Below are 19,951 nucleotides of genomic sequence, written 5' to 3'. Positions count from 1 at the left end.
ATAAAGAATGTGAATGACTTTATTTGACTACCAACCGGTGAAGCCAAAGGAGAGAAAGGGGTGGACTGATGAACTTAAGCCAGCTGGAATTGCACTCTGCTGTTGTCTTTGAGCTATACCCTTGTTTGGACCTGGTTTGGTGCCTGTTATAAGCCTATGACAAGTTTAATTTGTAAAAAAATAAATAAAAAAAACGTTCCTAATCTTATATTGTGTGCTTTGCGTGATCTGTTGATCCCTCATCCGTACCACAAGGCAAACACTCAAAATATGGATTCCACTCAAAAATCCCAGACATCATTGAGGCATCTGGACAGATCAATTGTTTGCTCTCACTTCACTCGTCCTTATGAGTCAGGCAGACACCATTACCGTTTATGGCTTCATCTGTTTCCTTTTATAAGAACTTCTAGTGGATTAGAGCACAGCATACACTTTAGGGCATCCCTCAAGATGCAGCAAGCTGTCAGCAACCATTTCAAATGTAGGTACATCTACCACCAATCGGATGAGCACACAGCTAACTACTCAGAGACTCTCACAGGGGAAAGTGTGTTTTGGGGCACCACATTCCCGAGAGGCCAGTGAACAGGGTTCCTAGAATATGCCCATTGATGCATGAAGTTTATATGTCCACTTTGGCTAAAAGTCCCATATTATAACTTCATAAAACACTTAAAGAACCATTACTCTACAATGGGCTCCAAGCAGTGGACAGATCAGGAGTCCATTCATCTCTACAATGCTATCTATGTTTGCTTTTTGCACTTTGTCACAAATGAGATTGTCTTCCTAGAATGTTTGTAGTAAGCACAGTAAGAGAACCAAAAACTCTAAGCACTTCACTCTGCAAATTACAAGTTTGCTTCTCAAGAGCCATGCATGCACTCGAACTGCAAATATCAAATGGTGTCATTTTGGTAAATAAATGAAATTTTATGTATTTAACAAAACATCTAATACACAGCTTTTTCTTTAATATTAGATTAGTTTAACTCTTGATTTTCTCGTGTACAAAGAAAAAGCCAAGCATTTGTATTTCCATAGGCATTGACCAATGTGGGTGCTATTTCACAACACAGGCAACATTTTGATGTCAGGACCATAGGCTCCCACCACACGTATGACATTACAGTCCAGCAGGCAAGGGCAAAGCAACTTTCACAATACTTGGTGGCATCACAAGGAAAAAAGAGTCACACATTCCAAATGGAATCAGCTTGCGAAAACCATCAACAGTGTATTAACACTGGGGTTCCTCTACCCCAGCAGAACTCCAGCCATCAGAAAACCTTTCGGCACAGCACCCGTAATTTGATAATAACGAATACAGGGCTGTTCTCTGTGACACACCCCAGAGTCTTTGTTTTGGGAGGCGAGGCCTCTAATGTGAGCTTTGCTAGAACTGCAGAAGAATAACACCATTTGCAGACTAGAAATGGAGCGTACAATACACTTTCACCTTTGTGTGCAGGTCACAATAGTGCAGTTCTCCCACTCTCCTGAACCCCAAAGTGGCGCCTCCCAGCTCCTCTCCTGAGTGCCTCACTTGGTACCCCAGCAAAGGTTTTTTTCCTCATGTATTAGCTCAACTCGACAATGATTGTTAGAATGGAGAATTGGCTTTAATCATCTTTCCCTACAACAAGCCCTAAATTAGTTAATCATTACATTAATGTCTACATATCTAGTTTCCTTTGCTAAGGCAACAGGAAAAGGGTTTTGTGGCACTCCACCCCCCTAATGGCACATCATTGTTACATTGCCTTTTTTGGGGGGTCAGGGATGGTTTCGGTCAGCGGGGTGAGACTAAGCAGCAGCACATGTCTCTCACAAGCTTTTGTTTGCTTGAACACAGCATCAGTCCCGTGCAGGCGATCCAGCACCCCCAGAACACCGAAGCACTGATTGAACCTGGAAAGAAACAACAAAAGCAGGGTTGAGAGAAAAGACCTGCAAGACACCACATTGGCAAATCCCAACAGAGCTTTCTTCACCCAAATAAGGAATATCGGTTTTCAAACACACTAAAACTGCAATAAGAATAGGGGCACACCGTCATTTTGTCAATTTACAAGATTAAAGTAGAAAATTGATGAGCCTTCAGCTGTTGAGACAAAGCTTGACCTGTCCCTCATGTACTACCTTAGGCCATTTCACTGCGTTCCCTTGCACTGCCGGTCCCCGCCCCTCTGTGCCATTATTTCACTGTTAAACACACATGGTGCTTTTGATCCCATCCAGCTATTAATGTCCTGCCCTAAGTGGTTAATAGCCATCTTAGTTCATATAGCAGTTTTTCTTTACTTTTGACTGAAATGTTCCTGTATTATAATAAAGTGTTCTCGTATTATTGCAGCTTGCAAGACCCGCCTACCCGTGCTAAGGTTATAATTTCTAATACCACAGGCTTACTAAGTTAACACTGAGAATAAAGAGAGCCTGTGGAGAAAACTATATGAAGGTGACCTAAAACTGTACTAAACTGAAACTAATTCACAGTACACTAACATAATGGTAGTAACTTAAGTCTGTGCTCAGAGGAAAGTAAGAATAAAACTACACAAAGATTAAACTAAGATCATTGCAATATAACAGTATGCTACATTTCTGATTATTCTTTGATAAAGCAAGACATTGAAGCTAATACTATATAACTATATGTTGTGTTATGTTAAAGGATATTTATAGCCCGCACTGTCACCACCGGAGTGGTCCCTTGGCGCTCTGGTAGATCTGAAAAGCAAGAGGGTAGGGTAAGTTAGTAGGACTGAGTGGGAGATAGAGCAAGAGAGCTGTGATGTGCTGTTGGCAGCTTCAGTTCGGTTTACACACGTTCGCGGAGCATAGGTGTGTTTTTCGGTTGGTAGCCTTCCTGTGCTGTTGTACGAAGCTATGTGTGGTTTGTTTTGTTGTTATGGTGTAGTGAAGTGTGTGCGGTTTGTTGTGCTTTAGAGGTATGGTTGTGGGTAGTTCAGAGTTTGAGAGGTGTACGCAGAGGAGTGAGATTTTTTTATTAGTAGTGTTGGTTAGTGGCATCATTACCTAGATGGGACGCATGGTGATATCCACAATTCCATCTAGATGTGACACAGTTCTGTCTAGATGTGACACAGGCTAATATTCACAATTCTGTCTGGATGTGACGCAAGCTAATCTTCCATGCACTTTTCCCCTTTCCCTCTCCCATGGACTTGCGTGTTCTCAATGTCATTGGGCCTAGTAAGATCGTTGATTTTGTTCTCCCTTGTTCCCCTCCCTTACCTTGTTGCGTGCTGAAACACTTGTGTACAAGCGCAATATAAATAAAATATCAATAATCTTCACAATTATATTTAGATGTGACTCAGGCTAATCTTCCCAGTTCTGTCTAGATGTGACGAAGCTAATATTCACAATTCTGTCTAAATGTGACACAGGCTAATATTCTCAATTCTGTCTGGATGTGACCCAAGCTAAAATTCACAGTTCTGTCTAGATGTGACACAAGCTAATAATCACATTTCTGTCTAGATGTTACTCAAGCTAATATTCACAATTCTCTCTGGATGTGACGCAGGCTAATCTTCACAGTTCTGTCTGGATGTGACGAAAGCTAATATTCACAAATCTGTCTAGATGTGACGCAGGATAATCTTTATACAGATATATTGATATACATTATTGATCCACAGTCGGGACTACTTTACAGAGGAAAATGCAAAAATGCTTACCTCATTAACTTTCATTTATGTCCGTGAAAGTTCAGCAAATTCGGCAGACCCATGACCTGGCCAAATCCAAACACTTATGCCAAATTTGAGAAGGCTTCATCATTGTTTTCATGCCGAAAAACATTGCAGAAAAAAAACTGTTTTTATTTGCATGTGGTTTTCCGCATAGGGGGAACATTGCACTATTTAGCCCCATAACTTTGCTCACAATATCTCAAAACTGGTCTTTTTGATTTTCGCGATTCTTGGCACAGTCCTCAGCCTTTGCCTGAAGTAGTACTTGCTGCACAAAATGTGAAAACAGCATGGGCCAAAGTAGAGAGATTCCTTTTGTAAGATCCCAAACATGTATTGATACTTTAAGATTCCCAGGAGCACGATAAGTGAAGACACTACGTCCTGTACCCTGCGAGGGTGGGAGAGTGGGGAATCCTGGTATAGCGCCTTGAATTACTTGATAGACACGGCGTAGCCCTTGAACTTTATTACTCTATGGGACTGGAATATAGTGTGTTAAAACGCAAATGAAAACAGAAGTATTGGGCGTAGCAACTCTAAACAAATAGGAGCGGCAGGACCGCACTTACTTACCCCCTAGATTTAGTAGAAAGGCGGCTGTTAGGCGGAAACCTGTGCAGTTCCCTCTGGGACCACTGCAAAAGATTTAGGACTACAGGTGTTTGGCGGTGAACCCACTTGGTAGCAGTCTGTACCACACAGATTCACTTGGTAGCTGTGGCTGAGCAGTCAGACTTCCCTCAAGAAGAGTTGAGCAGTATGTGGAGTATACAAAATAGGGCAATTCTTCACAGCAAGACAAGCAAACACGCAACAAGCCTTAGTGTAAAGATATTAAGGTATTTATTTATAACGAAACATCTATCAAAAACACTATGGCACTTTCACGGCAAACAAATCAAGCACAGTTACTCTACGAAGACGAAACGATCAATCCCCCTAGTAATATTTCGACAAGTCTAGGTTCTACCGGCACCACTTATTTACAGACAGCGGTCTGTACCTCAACCTAGATGGCACTCTAATATTAGTTAGGACGGGAGAGAAAAAGATAGGCAGGTTACGAAATCAACACAGTTCAATACTTCACGGGCAAAAATGCAAGGCAGGAAGGCAGGAATCTCAATAGAGCCTAAAGTTCAGAGGCCAGGCCCACTCGGAGAGAGGCAAGGCGATATGTCCCAAAAAGTCTCTAGTGGAGAGGCCTTCAAGTCTTTGTAGCAAATTGTTATCGGCAGATTGAACCAGTTCAGAACAATAAATGAGAAAAGCTTGGAGGCGACCCAACGGAAAGGAGAGGATTAAGACACCTCACTCGAACCGATCGAAAGGGAAGCCAGGCGGACACGGTACCTTGTTGTGGAGGGCAGCTCCGGCGGGGGCAGTTGTTCCTGGTGGTGGATGCACGTCGGGTCTTTGCCAAGAGTAGAGATGATCTCGTCGTCGAAGAAAAGTGAAGTCCGGTGCACCACCAGGGAAGAGACCAGCCGCGGAGTGCTTCATCACAAGGCACCACCTTTTGGTCGCGGTACAGGGGTAGTGGCTATCCGGTTGCCGAGGTGCTCTGCACGGGAAATTCGACCACTGCGTCCTGAGGCGAATAAAAAGCAAAGGGGACTGGTTGTTCCCACCAGTCAGGGGAAGAGACTCTCCGGCAGGGAGATCTCCTCTGTCGTCGGGAAGTGGTGAGTCGGTTCTGCAGGGCTCCACCGGAGGTGTCGTCGTGCAGGTCGGCTCAGCGGTACCCTCGTCGGATTCTTAGGTCCTGTGGCGACCTCTGAAGATCCAGTCCCAAAAGCCCTGCTTTTATGCAGAAAACCCCCATTCATTCAGCCTAGCTGTCAATCAACACATGCTAAGTGGTGAGCGGGAAGGCTTACCACTTGTGCCAATCACTCCAGAGTGCGACCGGAGTTGGCAAGGCAACTCGGTCCAGGGTGCCTAAACCCCCTCCCACACCCCTGTGGTAACCCAGACAGAATGGCACCACTTTGGAGGGTCTCTGTACAGAGGCCCGCCAAAAGTGGAACAAAGAGCTCAACCTTTGGTTTAGGAGTCACAGAGACGAACACAGACGCCATTTTAAAAACCGAGTTCTGGCAGAAAATACCATCCGATAAACTTATTTAAGATAAGTAGACCGGTGGTACGTTAGAGATTAACGAGGAAAAGTATCAATCTCCAACAATGGGACGAATCCCATAGGGTTATGTTCGGGTCGGACATAACAAGTAGTTTCCACTGCCACCAGCCAAAACTCGACGAGGGGCGACGGGACAGTGCCCCCTCGAGTAACAGATCCAGGAGTAATCGAATTACCCCTACTAGTACGTCCACAATAAGATGGTTTTTACTAGTTCTGTTAGTAAATTTAGGTCTAGTAAAGCCAATGGTGACTTTACATGCCCGGGGAGACAGTAGTCAGTCCCTGGGTATGGAGTCTATGGTGGGGGTCCGCTAGGACGCCCCAGTGTTACGGCACGTAGGGTGCGGTGTAACACACATAGAAAAACATATGAGACCCTATGGAGTAAAAGACCCCATAGCCCATAGAACACATTGGCATTCAAAGGAATTACACACATACATGTCCAAGAGTGGGAGAAAAAACAAACTCCAGAAATCCAGCAAAGCTGCTGGGGGACTCACTAGGTTAGGAAATTCAGCCTAAACAGAGAATTCTCCCTAACACTCGCCCCCCCCCCCCCAGACTAAGGGACAGGAGGATTTAATCCACTCCTGGATGAATCTCATACCTCTAGTCGATGACATACATCCTAGAGAGACCATCAGCATTTTGGTGGTGACACCCTGACATGTGCTCAATGGTGAAATCAAACCCTTGCAGGCAGATCGACTATCTCAATAGTTTTGGGTTTTCCCCTTTCATTTGCATTAATCATCTCAAGGGTTGGTGGTCAGTCTGAATGACAAAAGTAGAACCATACAAGTACGGCCTAAACTTCTTCAGAGCCCACACGATAGCAAAGCACTCTTTCGATTGTTGCCCACCTTGTTTCAGGATCCTTCAGCTTGCGGCTGATGAAGCAAACGGGGTGCTCCCTACCTTTCCCATCCAGTTGACTGAGTATGGCACCTAATCCTACATTTGAAGCATCTGTCTGCACAATGAAGTGTTGGCGGTAATCAGGAGCTCTGAGTACTGGGGCTTGGCAAAGAGCCTTTTTCAGGTTTTCAAAAGCCTGATTGCACTCCTCGTTCCATTTAACCTTTTTAGGAAATTTGGGCGAGGAGATGACATTCAGTGGAGAAGCTATGGTCCCATAGTTCTCTATGAAATTCCTGTAATACCCAGTGAGGCCTAGGAAGGCTCTCACCTGGGTTTGAGAAGTCGGGGTTGTCCAATTTTGCACAGCTTCAATTTTACTGAGCAAAGGCCTTATTTCTCCACCTCCTACCTCATGTCCAGGATAGACTACCTTGCTCTGTCCAATTTGGCATTTACTCGCCTTTATGGTCAGATTGGCTCGTCCAAGAGCCTGCAAAACATCTCTCAGCTGGGTTACATGTTCTTCCCAGGAATTGCTGAACACTGCGATGTCATCCAAGTATGCCATGCAGAAGTCCTCCATCCCATTCAGAACCTGGTTTACCATCCGTTGAAACGTAGCAGGTGCATTCTTCAGTCCGAAAGGCATTACCTTAAACTGGTATAAGCCAACGGGGGTAGAAAATGCAGTTTTCTCCTTGGCATGGCCTGTCAGGGCTATTTGCCAATAGCCTGACGTCAAGTCAAATGTGCTGAGGAACTTGGAGGTGCCAAGTTTATCCACCAACTCATCTGTTCTTGGCAAAGGGTGGGCATCAGTCTTGGTGACTGCATTAAGAGCTCTATAATCCACGCAGAATCTAAGTTGTTTAGATCCGGCCTTTGGTACTAACACAACTGGGCTTGACCATGGACTAGTAGAGGGCTCTATTACCCCGAGATCGAGCATCTTGCTGACCTCACCTTTGATGTGGGTTCGTACGTTTTCTGACATGCGGTATCCTCTGCTTTTGACTGGCAGACAGTCACCAGTGAGTATGTCGTGCTGGCCCCAAGGGGTCAAGCCTGGTGAAAGCGAGAACAGAGAGGCAAACTGATTCAACATAGATTTGCACTCTTCTTGTTGCTCGGGTGTCAGATTGGAGGAGAGATTTACTCCTTCAATTTTTTCATCTAAAGGTAAGCCTCTGAGGAGATCCGGAAGAGCTTCACTCTCTTCCTCTTCCTCGGATGATGCTAGAAGCAACGCTCCTACATCAGGTCGGGAGACATACGCTTTAAGTCGGTTGGTGTGAAAGACTGTCGGAGCCTCTTTTTTTTTTAACTTTATTTATTGGTTTTAACAGTTTAACAAACACAGTATGCATCACTTGTAATATCAGACATTAATCAACAGAATTACGTATATCCCCCCACCCCCAACTCAAGACCACAGTCAACATTATCTTCCAATTGTGATGGGCCGGATTGATGGCTAGGACAGTCCGAACCGTCCGAGGTATCGTCAGTGTTATTAGGATGCAGTAGTGGCTCTGTTAAAGCCACCCAGCGATGCAGTTCTCCACTGGAGTCCAGCCTCTGTTCAAGGATTGCCGTTTCCCACGCGCCGGTCTCCGCCGTTATCCATTTCGTCAGGTCCCCCCACCACAGTGCCTCGTACGGGGCCCTTGGGCTCTTCCATCCCATGGCTATGCGTCTCTTCGCAGTTATGTATATCAGATCTTTGAGTTTGTTTAGAGGCTTATTTTTGTGGTTGCGTTTGCATCTGCCCAGGATGCAGGCTGCGCGGTTGTTCACTTCTAGCTCAATATCTGCGTCGCCACCCTCTCCTGAACCTGTGTCCAGAAGTGGCGTATCTCCGGGCAGCCCCAGAACATATGCGTCATACCCGCTCTCGGCTCCTTACATTTGGGGCATACCTGGGCCTCAGCTCCTTTGAAATTGGATATGGCCTCTGGTGTTAGGTATGCTCTGTTGGTGATGTATAATTGAATGAGCTGCAAACGGGAATTCCTAGAAACCTTTTTGTGGTAGTGAGTTATTTTCTCCCATTCGACATCTGCAAAGTCTTGGCCAAGTTCGATTCCCCATTTTGCTTTGCTTTTGAGCTCGCTGCTTGTCCTGCCCTGGAGCAGGGTTTCGTACAATCGCGAGGTTTCATGGCCACCTTCGGCTGTGTTTAATAGTGTTTCTATGACCTCGTTTTCCGTCTTTGGGGTGGTAGCCTCTGGCCATCTAACCATTATGGCTTGTGTCACTGCCCTATGGAGCAAAAATTGGCCAGCGGGTAATCCCGTAGTCTCAGCAAGGTCGGGGAAGGGTATGATCTCTTGGTCTCGTGTTAGGTCTCCTAGGGTGGCCACTCTGTAGGGTTCCCACTGGGTGCGTGATTCGAGAGAGCCCCATGGCTGGTAAGCCATAATTGCTGCGATGGGGATTTGTAGTGAGAAGGGATCAGCTGACCCCACAGTTCTGCACACTCTGTTCCAGAGCTTTATTCCAAGTTTGATTAGGTATGGGAAGGGCTGTGCGAGTCTGTTCCGGACCCATAGTAGGTCCATCAGGAGGAGATTGGGCAATGCAAGTTGGAGGAGCCTAGTGTCCGTGGAGGTCTCGTCAGCCATCCATCGCATCACATGCCTTAGTTGGCTTGCCAGGTAGTACAATTCGAAATTGGGGACTTTGATTCCTCCCCTCTCGTAGGGTCTTTGGAGTGTGTCCAGCGCCACCCTGTGTCTGCCTCCCTGCCAAAGGAACTGTCTACATAGTTTATTTATGTTTCTGAAGAAGGAGGGGGGGATGTTGTAGGGAACGTTTGTAAAGTTGTATAGTAAGCGGGGAAGAGCAACCATTTTGAGGAGACCGGCCCTTTCGGCCATCGAGAGCGGGAGCTTGCCCCAGAATTCCATAGATTTTTCGAGAATGTCTTTAGCTCTCACCGTGTTGAGAATATGTCCCGTGTATGGGTCCCGGTGTACAGTGATTCCCAGGTATCTAAAGGAGGTCACTTGCCATTTTAGATCCAGGGAGGGGAGGGATCTTAGGTCTTCTTTATACAGTGCGGCAAGAGGGTAGAGGCAGGACTTGTCTTTGTTAATTCGGATTCCTGTGTATCTGCTAAATCCGTCCAGTGTCTCTAGAATGTAGGGCAGGAGGTGTTCGGGGTTATGTAGGTACAATAGCGTGTCGTCCGCGTACATAGAGACGAGGTGGGTCACTCCGTCTATTACGATGCCCCCATCTCCGTATTCCTGTCTAAGGTATGCGGCTACGGGTTCGGTGGCAATGATGTATAGCATCGGGGAGAGTGGGCAGCCCTGGCGGGTGCCCCTGTGTAGGGCCCATTTGTCTGAGAAGGTCCTATTTGTGCGCACCCTAGCGGTGGGGTTGGTGTAGACTAGCTGGGTCCATTTCAGGAAGGCGGGTCCGATTCCCATTCTAGCCATAGTGGCATATAGCCATTCCCAACGCACTGAGTCGAAGGCCTTGGTGGCGTCAAGTGACGCAACCGCGTATCTCTGAGGCCTCTGTTCCGTGCTGTATATGATGTGATTCAACCTACGCAGGTTCTCTCTTATGGAGCGACCGGGCACATAACCCGTTTGGTCCTGATGGATCAGGTGGGGGATTACCCTTCGCAGCCTACTAGCTAGCAGGGAGGTTAGGATCTTGCAATCGACATTTAACATGGAGAGGGGCCTATAGGAGCCGCAGTGCGATCGTATTTCCCGGGTTTCAGGAGGGGGATTATCACCGCTTCCCTCATGGAGTCAGGGAGGGCACCACGCTCGTAGGCTTCATTAAACACCTGTGCCAGCAGTGGGGCCAAGGTCTCTTCGTACAATTTATAAAATTCCCCGGGGAGGCCATCAGTGCCTGGGGATTTACCGGCCGGGAGTGATCTGATGATTACTTTGACCTCATCTGGGGTGATGGGTTCGTCCAGGATGTCCGTCATTTGAGGATCGAGCCTGGGAAGGTCTATGTCGTCCAGGACATCCTCAATGTCGGAGTCGGCCATGGGTGGGGGTTTGGCGTATAGTTTGCCGTAAAAGTCAGAGAACACCAAATTAATTTCAATCTGGGTGTGCACTAGGGAGCCGTCTGGTTTGAGTACTTGGCAAATGGGTGTTCTGGGGGTCTCTCTCTTGTATAGCCAAGCCAGGAGTTTACCGGGTTTGTCACCTAGGGCATGGGTTCGTTCAACGTGTTTGGCATAGCTCAGCCTATCCAGGGACTCCCAGTGCGTAGGACAGGTTTGTTTTAGGTCAATTACTTTCTGTAAGTGTTCTGGGGATGGGTCTAGTCTGCCTTCCAGTTCTCCCAGCTCCCTCTCTGCATGTTCTAGGGAGGAGGTAACCGACCTTAGTGCTCCGCCCGCGGCTGCGATCATCTCCCCCCTCATGACTACTTTGTATGCCTCCCAGGCGGTGCCTATGTGTTTGACACTGTTGAGGTTCCTTTCCCAATAGTCCTCTGACCTGTCCGCAATGTGTTCGCGGAGGGCTGTGTCTAGAAGGGCCTCAGCCCTGAGTCTCCAGGTGGGGACAGGGGGTCTAGGCGGGTAGACCTCCCAGGTGGCCAATAGTGGGGAATGATCGGACAGCACTCTGGGCTGGTACTGGGCCCTGCCAACCATTGCCTGTTGTTCTAGGCTTACGAAAAGATAGTCAAGCCTAGTGTGGACCGCGTGTGGAGGGGAGTAAAAGGAAAACTCTCGCAGGTCTGGGTGTTGTTCTCTCCATAAGTCTCGGAGTTGTAACTGCTGTACCAGCCTGGAAAGTATTTTGGCCGGCGGGGAGGGGCGTGTATGCTTATCGTCAGACCTGTCTTTCTGGGGGTCTAGGGTGCAGTTGTGGTCGCCCCCCATATCATGGTTTGGTCCCTGTAAGGGCTGAGACGTGAATATAGGGAATGAAAGAAAGCTGTTGCGTCGTGTTTGGGTGCATAGGTGCTGACTAGGCATGTCTCTCTCCCTTCGATAGTGCCGCTTGCTAGTGCCATCCTGCCCTCATTGTCTACTTTGGAGCTTACTAATCGGAAGGGGATAGAGGGGTCTACCCAGATCAGGACGCCTCTGGCATAGGAGGAGTAGGAGGATCCTACCAGAGTACCGCGCCAAGCTTTGGCCAGTGTCTTCAGTTTGTCCGACGTTAGGTGCATTTCTTGAAGAAGGGCTATTTCGGTTTTACTTCTTTTGATGTAGGCTAGTATGCGCCGTTGCTTCACGAAGCTATTCATGCCTCTGACGTTCCACGTCAGGATTTTTATCGAGTCAGCCATGGGAATCAGGGGTTCTAGTGACAATATCAGGCCCACCCGGATGAACTGCATGTGGCGGGAGGCACGTGGGGATCATATGAGTTCTAGGTGGTTCATGCATGTGGGTCCCAGCTGGGGTACCTGCGTCCTTTAACCTCTGCTCCGGTGACTGTAAGCCCATCCAGCGTAGTGTAGATGCTTCGTCTGTGCTGTCTAAGGTGGTTGTTGGTGGTCTTGGTTTTCCCCGATTCGGGCACTTAACAGCTGTGCCAACTTCCCCTGTCCCACCCCCCCCGTAACTTTAAACTTCCCAAACATAAACCAGGTCGAGCGAGGTCTCCCTCACTATGACAGACCCGTTTCCGCTCCTTTAGACCGAACATCGGTCGCATGGTGCCCTCCGGGCGGGTATCAAGTACCCTTAACAAGAAAGAGCTTCCGGGGGTAGGAGAGTGTTCGTCCGGGCGTCTCGAGCAATCCAGTCAGCTGCAGTGTGTGTAGCCGTTCCTTGGTGGGGCCTCCGAGAGACATTGGGGCAAGGTGTAGCCATTGGGAGACGGGGCTCAGCGGGGTTGTCGCTTCCCGACTTCGATATCTGGGATCTGCTCCCTGTCCATCCAGTTCCGAGCCTCGGCAGGGGTATCAAAGAGGTAAGTTTTGTTGTTGCGCATCACCTTCAATCTGGAGGGGTAAAGGAGCATGTAGCGTAGACTGGCAGACTTCAGTCTAGCTTTGGTATGTATAAACAGTGCCCTCTTCATTTGAACCTGAAAAGTATAGTCTGGGTAGATGGATATCTTGGCTGAGCCCCTGCAGATCTGGCCGCCTGATCGCGAGAAGGCGAGGATGGTTTCACGATCTCTGTAATTAAGTACTTTAGCGATCACTGGTCTGGGTGGGTTGCCCGGGGGGGGTTTCGATGTGAGGGACCGGTGAGCCCTTTCGATTGTGAAACCCTGGGAGAGTTTCTCTGCACCAATCTCCTGTAATAGGAGGTTCTCGACGAAGTTTGTGGGGTCCGATCCCTCAATGCCCTCAGGGAGCCCCAGGAGGCGAATGTTGTTACGGCGTGCACGCCCTTCTGCCTCCTCGGCCCTGTCTTCCAGGTTTTTCACTTTTTGTCGGAGTACATCGACATCTTTGAGGAGCACAGTCTTGGCTTCGATGTTTTCACGGACCTGGGCCTCCAGCGTATCTGTCCTGCCGGCCAAGGAGCGGACGTCTTGGCGTAGGAGGTTCAGGTCTATAGCAACTGCGTCGATTTTATGTTCCACGGCTGCTTGAGATTGTTCGATTGGCTTCGAGGATCTGTGTGTTGCTTGGTTCCGATGTTGGCCCCGAGGGGTCGAGTAGGTCCGCAGCGAGTGTCCCGTTCATGATCTCAGGCGCTATGGGCCCCGCCGCCGTGAAGGTATCAATGGTGGTCTGGCGTTGCTTGGCCCTTGCTCCTTTGGTAGACATATCAACTGGGCCACAGGGCTTCGCTGTTATAGGGGTGGCCAAGGTGTGATGAGATGGAGGGGCAGTAAATGCCCAGTGCCGGCACCCGTGGTTGAATCGTTGTGCGGGTGAGCAGTGGTAGAGGGCAGCAGTATGTTATGGGCAGCTCCGGAGGCTCAGAGGGACAGCTAGTGCGGAGGGGCCAGGCCAGCAGTGGTCTTTAGTGTGCGCCGGGGCCGCTTCTTTGAGTTTCCGAAACAGGGCGCGGCTGGCGAGATACAGCTACGTCTGCTTGGCGCTTCGTGAAGGGGACACCGTGCCTATGTAGGGTGGAGGAGGGAGGGGGGGCCGCCCCGAGGGCCCGCTCATGGTTCTGCGGTGGGTAGCGCCCTTATCCGGGACGTCTCAGGCTGGGCTCTGCGTCCTGGTTGCGCCTCCTCTTATTCGCGCACCCGGCCTCACGGGTGCTACGCAAGTCCCCCTCGTCGGTCTGGCCAGGCGCTTGTGTGCGACGGAGGGGTCTTCCCCCCCTCTGGCAGCTGAGCGTTGTGGCGCGGAGCAGCCTTAGAGTGCGGGCCGCCGCGCTGTGCTGGGTGAGGGAGCCGCCATCTTGGCCCTGGTCCGCTGGATCGTGTCGCACGGTCTATAAGGCGAAGCCGGTCGCCCAGAGCCACGGGAGTCGACCCGCAGGTGCAGCAGGGTGTTAGCCCTCAGTGAGGCGATTTGTGGGGTTCAGGACCCCCGAAAAATGTAGTTAAAGGCAGCTTATGATGGTCGCATCAGGCGGAGCGCGCGGAGCGAACGTCCCCTTCACATTGCGGTTAGCCACGCCCCTGTCGGAGCCTCCTTGGGATTGCCCAAGTCCACCAGATAGTTAACCTCTCCGAGTTTACCCACGACTCGGAAGGGTCCCATCCATTTATCTTGCAAGGCCCTCTGCTTTGTTGGGATCATAACGAGAACGAGCTGGTCTTGAGCGAACTCAACCATGTTAGCCTTTTGATCGTGCCAGTGCTTGACCAATGCTTGTCCAGCTTTCAAGTTATCGCTTGCTTCCGTCATCATGTGTGACATTCTCCTCTGGAGACCTATCACGTAGTCAGTCACTCTGACTGGCTTGGGGGAAGGAGCACTCTCCAACCCCTCCTTAATCAGGTCCAATGGACCTCTGACGTGATGACCATAGAGTAGTTCGAAGGGTGAGTAACCTACACCCTCCTGAGGGACTTCTCTATAAGCGAAGAGAAGGCATGGCAGTAGAAGGTCCCATTTACGCTTAAGGGGTTCCTCTAAAGCACCTATCATACCCTTCATGGCATGGCAGTAGAAGGTCCCATTTAGGCTTAAGGGGTTCCTCTAAAGCACCTATCATACCCTTCATGGTTCGGTTGAACCGTTCTACCAACCCATTGGTTTGTGGGTGGTACGCCGTTGAGAACTTGTAAGTAACTCCACAGGTTTTCCACATGGCTTTCATGTAGTTGGACATAAAATTTGACCCCCTGTCAGAGATTACTTCCTTAGGAAAACCGACCCTAGTAAAAATACCAAGGAGGGCCTTAGCCACAGCCGGGGCTGTAACAGTCCTCATAGGAGGTTGGAGGATCAAGGGGACCAACGATGTCAATCCCTACTCTCTCAAATGGGACTCCCAGAGAGAGAGAGAGAGAGAGAAAGAGAGAGAAAGAGAGAGAAAGAGAGAGAAAGAGAGAGAAAGAGAGAGAAAGAGAGAAAGAGAGAGAAAGAGAGAAAGAGAGAGAGAGAGAGAGAGAGAGAGAGAGAGAGAGAGAGAGAGAGAGAGAGAGAGATCTTTATTAAGTGTAAAACTGAGGTTCCTGCCAGGCAACGAGCTGGTAAGCCTGTCCATCTCGGAAGGCCAAAAACAAAACAAGGGCCCGGAATCTTACTTCACCCCCTATTACCATCACGTCTACCGTCTCAACATTGTGCTTGAGCCAGTGGGATGCCACTTAGTCATCCACTGCCCGTAACCAATTGCCAAAGTACTTTTACAACTTCAGCAAGTGCAGGGGAAGAAACAAAAGAAAGTTTATACTGCTGAACATCCACAAACACCACAGCACACGAGTAACACATGCACTATAAGTATTGAGGACCACACAAAATTAAGTTTGTTCTGCGAAGATTGAAGGCCAAAAGAAGTTATGTTTTTGCCACCAACAATGGCAAACCATTCGCAAGCAACACAATCATCATGCTACAAGCATGCAGCAATGTAGGATGGACCGTATGCACTTAGACTACACAACATACATCGAAACAATTATATGGAGCAGGTGTGAAGTGATGTAGGATGAACCACAGTTAAGAAACCCTTATACATCATATGACTAAACAACTACAGCCAATCACACACGCAAGCACACCTACCTACCCATGATGGACCCACAAGTACAGGAAGGTTTCCTGGAAGAGAAATTATTATGCTTGCACTACACCATACACCTGTCATGGAAGGGAACCCAACTGGATGAGCACCCATAATGACTATTCAAAACATCAAATACCAACATACGTTTGACCTTTAGGCAAACATAACAGTTGCAGGTATTGTGATAAATCCAGTGATGTCATCACTTCCTTTTCGGGGAATCTTTCTCCCCGTGTGGCCAGGGAAGGACAGCCGCTACCTGATCATCACCCTTGGGTTGGCTGTCCAAGGGAGGACTGCATGGGGTGAGAGGACCATCATGGAAGGGAAGGAGAATCACTGGTAGAAACCTGGTATCCACCTTTCCACTCAGGGTATGAAATCCCCCTAAATTCACAAACCTTTATGGCATATTGTAGTATAGATCCAGTCCAACCCTTCTATACTGAGAACAGGGCTCTTTTTGACAACTTCTGACAAAACACTGAGACAAGGAAGAGCCTGAAAGTAATGCAGAGCACAAAATCCTTGGAACTAGAGACGCAATCTAGTGGTTGGAAGCATCCGATAGTCAGTTGCAAGGTTGACACCTTCAACTGGCCCACCTGTGGCTTCAGTGTGCAAGATGTCTGGGAGGGGATCGGTCTCCTCCTCAGTCCCTCTGCCAGTCACTAACGCCATGACCAAGTCATCCCGGCTATAATGGGGTTTTAGCTGGTTGACGTGAAAGACCCTGCACATATGTTTAGGTCCTTTCACGTCAATGAGATCCTTCACCTCACTGACCTTTTCCAGCACACAGTAAGGTGCAGTCCACTTGTCCTGAAGGGCACTGGGATTGACAGGTTCCATAATCCACACCCACTGGCCTGGAGAATAGACTGTCACTGTGGTTGTGCCAGTGCTTCATCAGCTCCTGACTGGCCTTTAGATTCTTTGTTGACTGTTCCATGTACTTTGCCATTCTAGAGCGAAGGCTGAGTACATAGTCCACCACATCTCGTGACGGGGATGAGGGTTTGATTTCACATCCCTCCTTCACTAGACATAGGGGACCTCGTACAGGGTGTCCAAATAAAAGCTCAAAGGGGCTAAACCCTACTCCGTTCGGTGGCACCTCCCTATAGGCAAACAGAAGGCATGGCAGGAAAACATGCCTTTCAGAGGCTTGTTGAACTGCTCAACAAGCCCATTGGTTTGTGGATGGAAGGAGGTAGAGAACGGGTAGGTGACTCCACACTCTTCCCACATAGCCTTCATATATGCCGATATAAAATTTGATACTCTGTCAGAAACGACTTCCTTGGGGAATCCAACACGGGAGAGCATCCGAATCAGAGCCTTCGCAACCACGGGGGCTTTGATGCTCCGCAGAGGGACAGCCTAAGGGTATCTGGTGGTGTAGTCCACCACCAACAAGATATATCTGTTCCCTGAGCTGGTTTGAGGATCCAAAGGACCCACACTATCCATGTCTATTCTCTCGAAAGGCCGCCCATCCACAGTTAGTGCAATTAAGGGGGCCTTTGTGGCACCACATGACTTACCAGAAGCTTGACAAGTCGTGTAGGACCGGACAAATTCCTTAACTTTTACACAGAACTGCAGCCAGTAAAAGTGCACAGACAACCGGTCTGATGTCTTAGTCACTGCCAAGTGATCCACTAAAGGAATTTGGTGAGCCAAATCCAGAAGGAACTTTCTGTTGCATTGGGGAACCACCAAAGTCCTGGTGTCCCCGCTCTCAGAATCCTTCGGCTCACTGTACCGAAGTCCATTCTCCCAGTACACTTTGATCAGTCCAGGGACCTCGCCCTTAGCCTGATCCTCTGCCTGCTTCTGCAGACCCGCCAGATTGGGACACTCTTTCTGGCCTGTGTAGAAGTCTGATCTGGGCCCCCAGCTGATGTGAGCTCGTCCAGCTTCGGCAGACCCTTCAGATCTGTGCCCACCTAGTCCTCCTCCTCAGGTTCCAACGCTGCGCCAGGCACCTCTGAAGTCACGGGGTCCCCTGCTACCAAAGTAGGGTCTACAGTGGCTACTAGCCCCTCTCCCACAGGAGTAGGCGACTCAGTAGTCTGTGGAACTGGACTAGGGGCCACTGTCCATGCCGGTCCTTCCAACAAGCCCTCTGGAAGCACTCCAGGCCTTATGGCTCTCAGAGTGTTCAATCTGGCGTTCTCTTTGGCCCTCGATCGTGCAGCCGCTGCGACTATTTCGGAATCAGGAAGATCATTACCCAACAGACATGGGACAGGGATGGAGTCTTTAACCGCTACACAGCGCTGGGTTGTTTCACCTCACCAGCTGAACTCTACTATCGCCAAGGGGCACTTACTCTTACCATCAAATCCATTTATGTCCAAATCAGGCCGAGCAATATACTGGCCTGGCTGTACCCCCTGCCAGGTGACAGTGGTAACACTAGCCACAGTGTCTTGGACCGCAGGAGATTTGTGTCCATTGATATACACAATCTCTAGATAGGGTTGAGAATTATTGGGATCTGGGGTTTCTTCTGGAGATCCGGTACCGTTCCCACTCAGAGTAACTAATCCACATTCGGCCACTCCCTGGCCTAGTGGGAAATCCTCAGCTGAGCGGCCCACACTAATGATGGCCTCTTGCACGAGTCCAACATTCACCACGGGTTGCTTGGGTAAGCCCTTGGAAGCAGGATCCCCTTTCCTATGGCCCAGCTCCTTACACACGAAACAACCTTTAGGTGGTGAGAACGCAGGTGTCCCAGTGTTAGGGGTGTTAGGGGTGCCTACGCTCTTCTTTTCAGTGTGCACGGCTGAACTAGAGTTTGGGGGTGTCCCTTCATTCTTTTGGGCACACGACTTTGAATAGGATTGGGTTGGACCTTTGTCCTTCCCATCCTTGTTTACTTTTTTGTCTGCCGATGTCTCTCCTGGTTTGGGTGTGCTCGCCTGAGCCTTTCTCTGGACTCAAGTACTCACAAACCTGTCGGCAGCCTTTGCAAGCTCCCTAGGGTCTGTAATAGTCTTGTCCACAAAATGCTGGTGTAAGTAAACCTCAAAATTTTTCAACACATGCTCACATGCAATCAAATTATACATCCCTTTAAATGTGTCAACTTTGTTACCAGTCACCCACCTGCTCAGATATTTCAACAAGTGTGTGAACGCTTCAAATGTCTGCCCACTTTTCTTTCCAAGCTCTCTAATGCTCTTGAGATACTGTTCTGGGGTTTTACAGAACTTCCTGCCTTCATGCTCTCATAAACGGGCCTTTCCTCCGGAGTTAACTGAAGAATTGCATCAGTCCATAGTGTCGATAAGCGACTCATCAGAGCTGCACCCCACAGTGCCTCCTCCACCTCCTGCAGCTGGAATGCCAGCTCGAGCGCTTCAAACCAGTCAGAAATATCCTTCCCCACCTCACAAGCCTGTACTAAGTCTTTGGGGATCTGCCGTCGGGGCTTATCCCGGGCACTCTCTTTGAGCCACTTCTGCTGCTTCCGGTAGAGACGGATCTGTGGGCCTCCTTCTGCTATTCAAGCGCCAGCTTGCGCAGTTCTATGGCGACCTTTTCTCGCTGCTTCTGTTCTTCTAGCACTAGTCTCCTCTCCTCGAGCAAGAGCTTTCTAGCCGCTACCTCATTAACAGTCGGAACACTTACTGGGCCACTTAGAGCCTGCGCCTAGGCCTGGGACCTGCGGGATGCTGCACTAGCCTCTGTACTCCCTGACACTCTCGAGTATAGAGAAACTACACTTGCCCCCCGGCGGGGTGCTTGGCGAGAGACACTGCTCATGCGGTCGACCTTGTCATTTCACCCCTCTGAAAGGTCTTGTCCATTCTGGTACACGGTGTCTAGACGTCCCCTGGAGTCTTCTCCTCAACCGCCCTCACTTCTACCCAAGCTTGGAGGCTGGTCAGCAACTCAGGTTTATTAACCTTAGCACTGTAGGTAAGTCCCCTCTCATGACATAAGACGTGCAGGACATCCTTGATCTTGCCTTTTATAGTCTCCATGTCAAGCTCCATGACTATTACTATTACCCAGAAGTGACTAAACGTTGCCTGCAACAGTACTTTTATCATTGGGTGACTAAGCTGTGCGCAAGAAACCGTGACGTTTCGCAAACCG

The 19,951-nt window shown here is 49.1% G+C and overlaps 1 protein-coding gene across 5 annotated transcripts in view; it reads right to left on the bottom strand.

The window, feature by feature from the left end:
• Window positions 1–915: 915 nt before the first annotated feature.
• The window catches only part of FAXDC2 (fatty acid hydroxylase domain containing 2), a 707,939-nt gene continuing 688,903 nt past the window's right edge, over window positions 916–19,951 (bottom strand). For all 5 annotated transcript variants that reach the window (XM_069653968.1, XM_069653965.1, XM_069653969.1 and 2 more), the window contains one exon: window positions 916–1,914. In XM_069653968.1, the coding sequence (XP_069510069.1) occupies window positions 1,758–1,914 (157 nt within the window). In that variant the 3' untranslated portion in view covers window positions 916–1,757. The remainder of the gene's footprint in view (window positions 1,915–19,951) is intronic.

Source organism: Ambystoma mexicanum, chromosome 3q (assembly GCF_040938575.1).
Source record: "Ambystoma mexicanum isolate Mex_15411 chromosome 3q, UKY_AmexF1_1, whole genome shotgun sequence".
Lineage (NCBI taxonomy): Eukaryota > Metazoa > Chordata > Amphibia > Caudata > Ambystomatidae > Ambystoma > Ambystoma mexicanum.
Note: the sequence above shows the minus strand (reverse complement) of the source record. Positions and strands in the feature narration are given on the sequence as shown.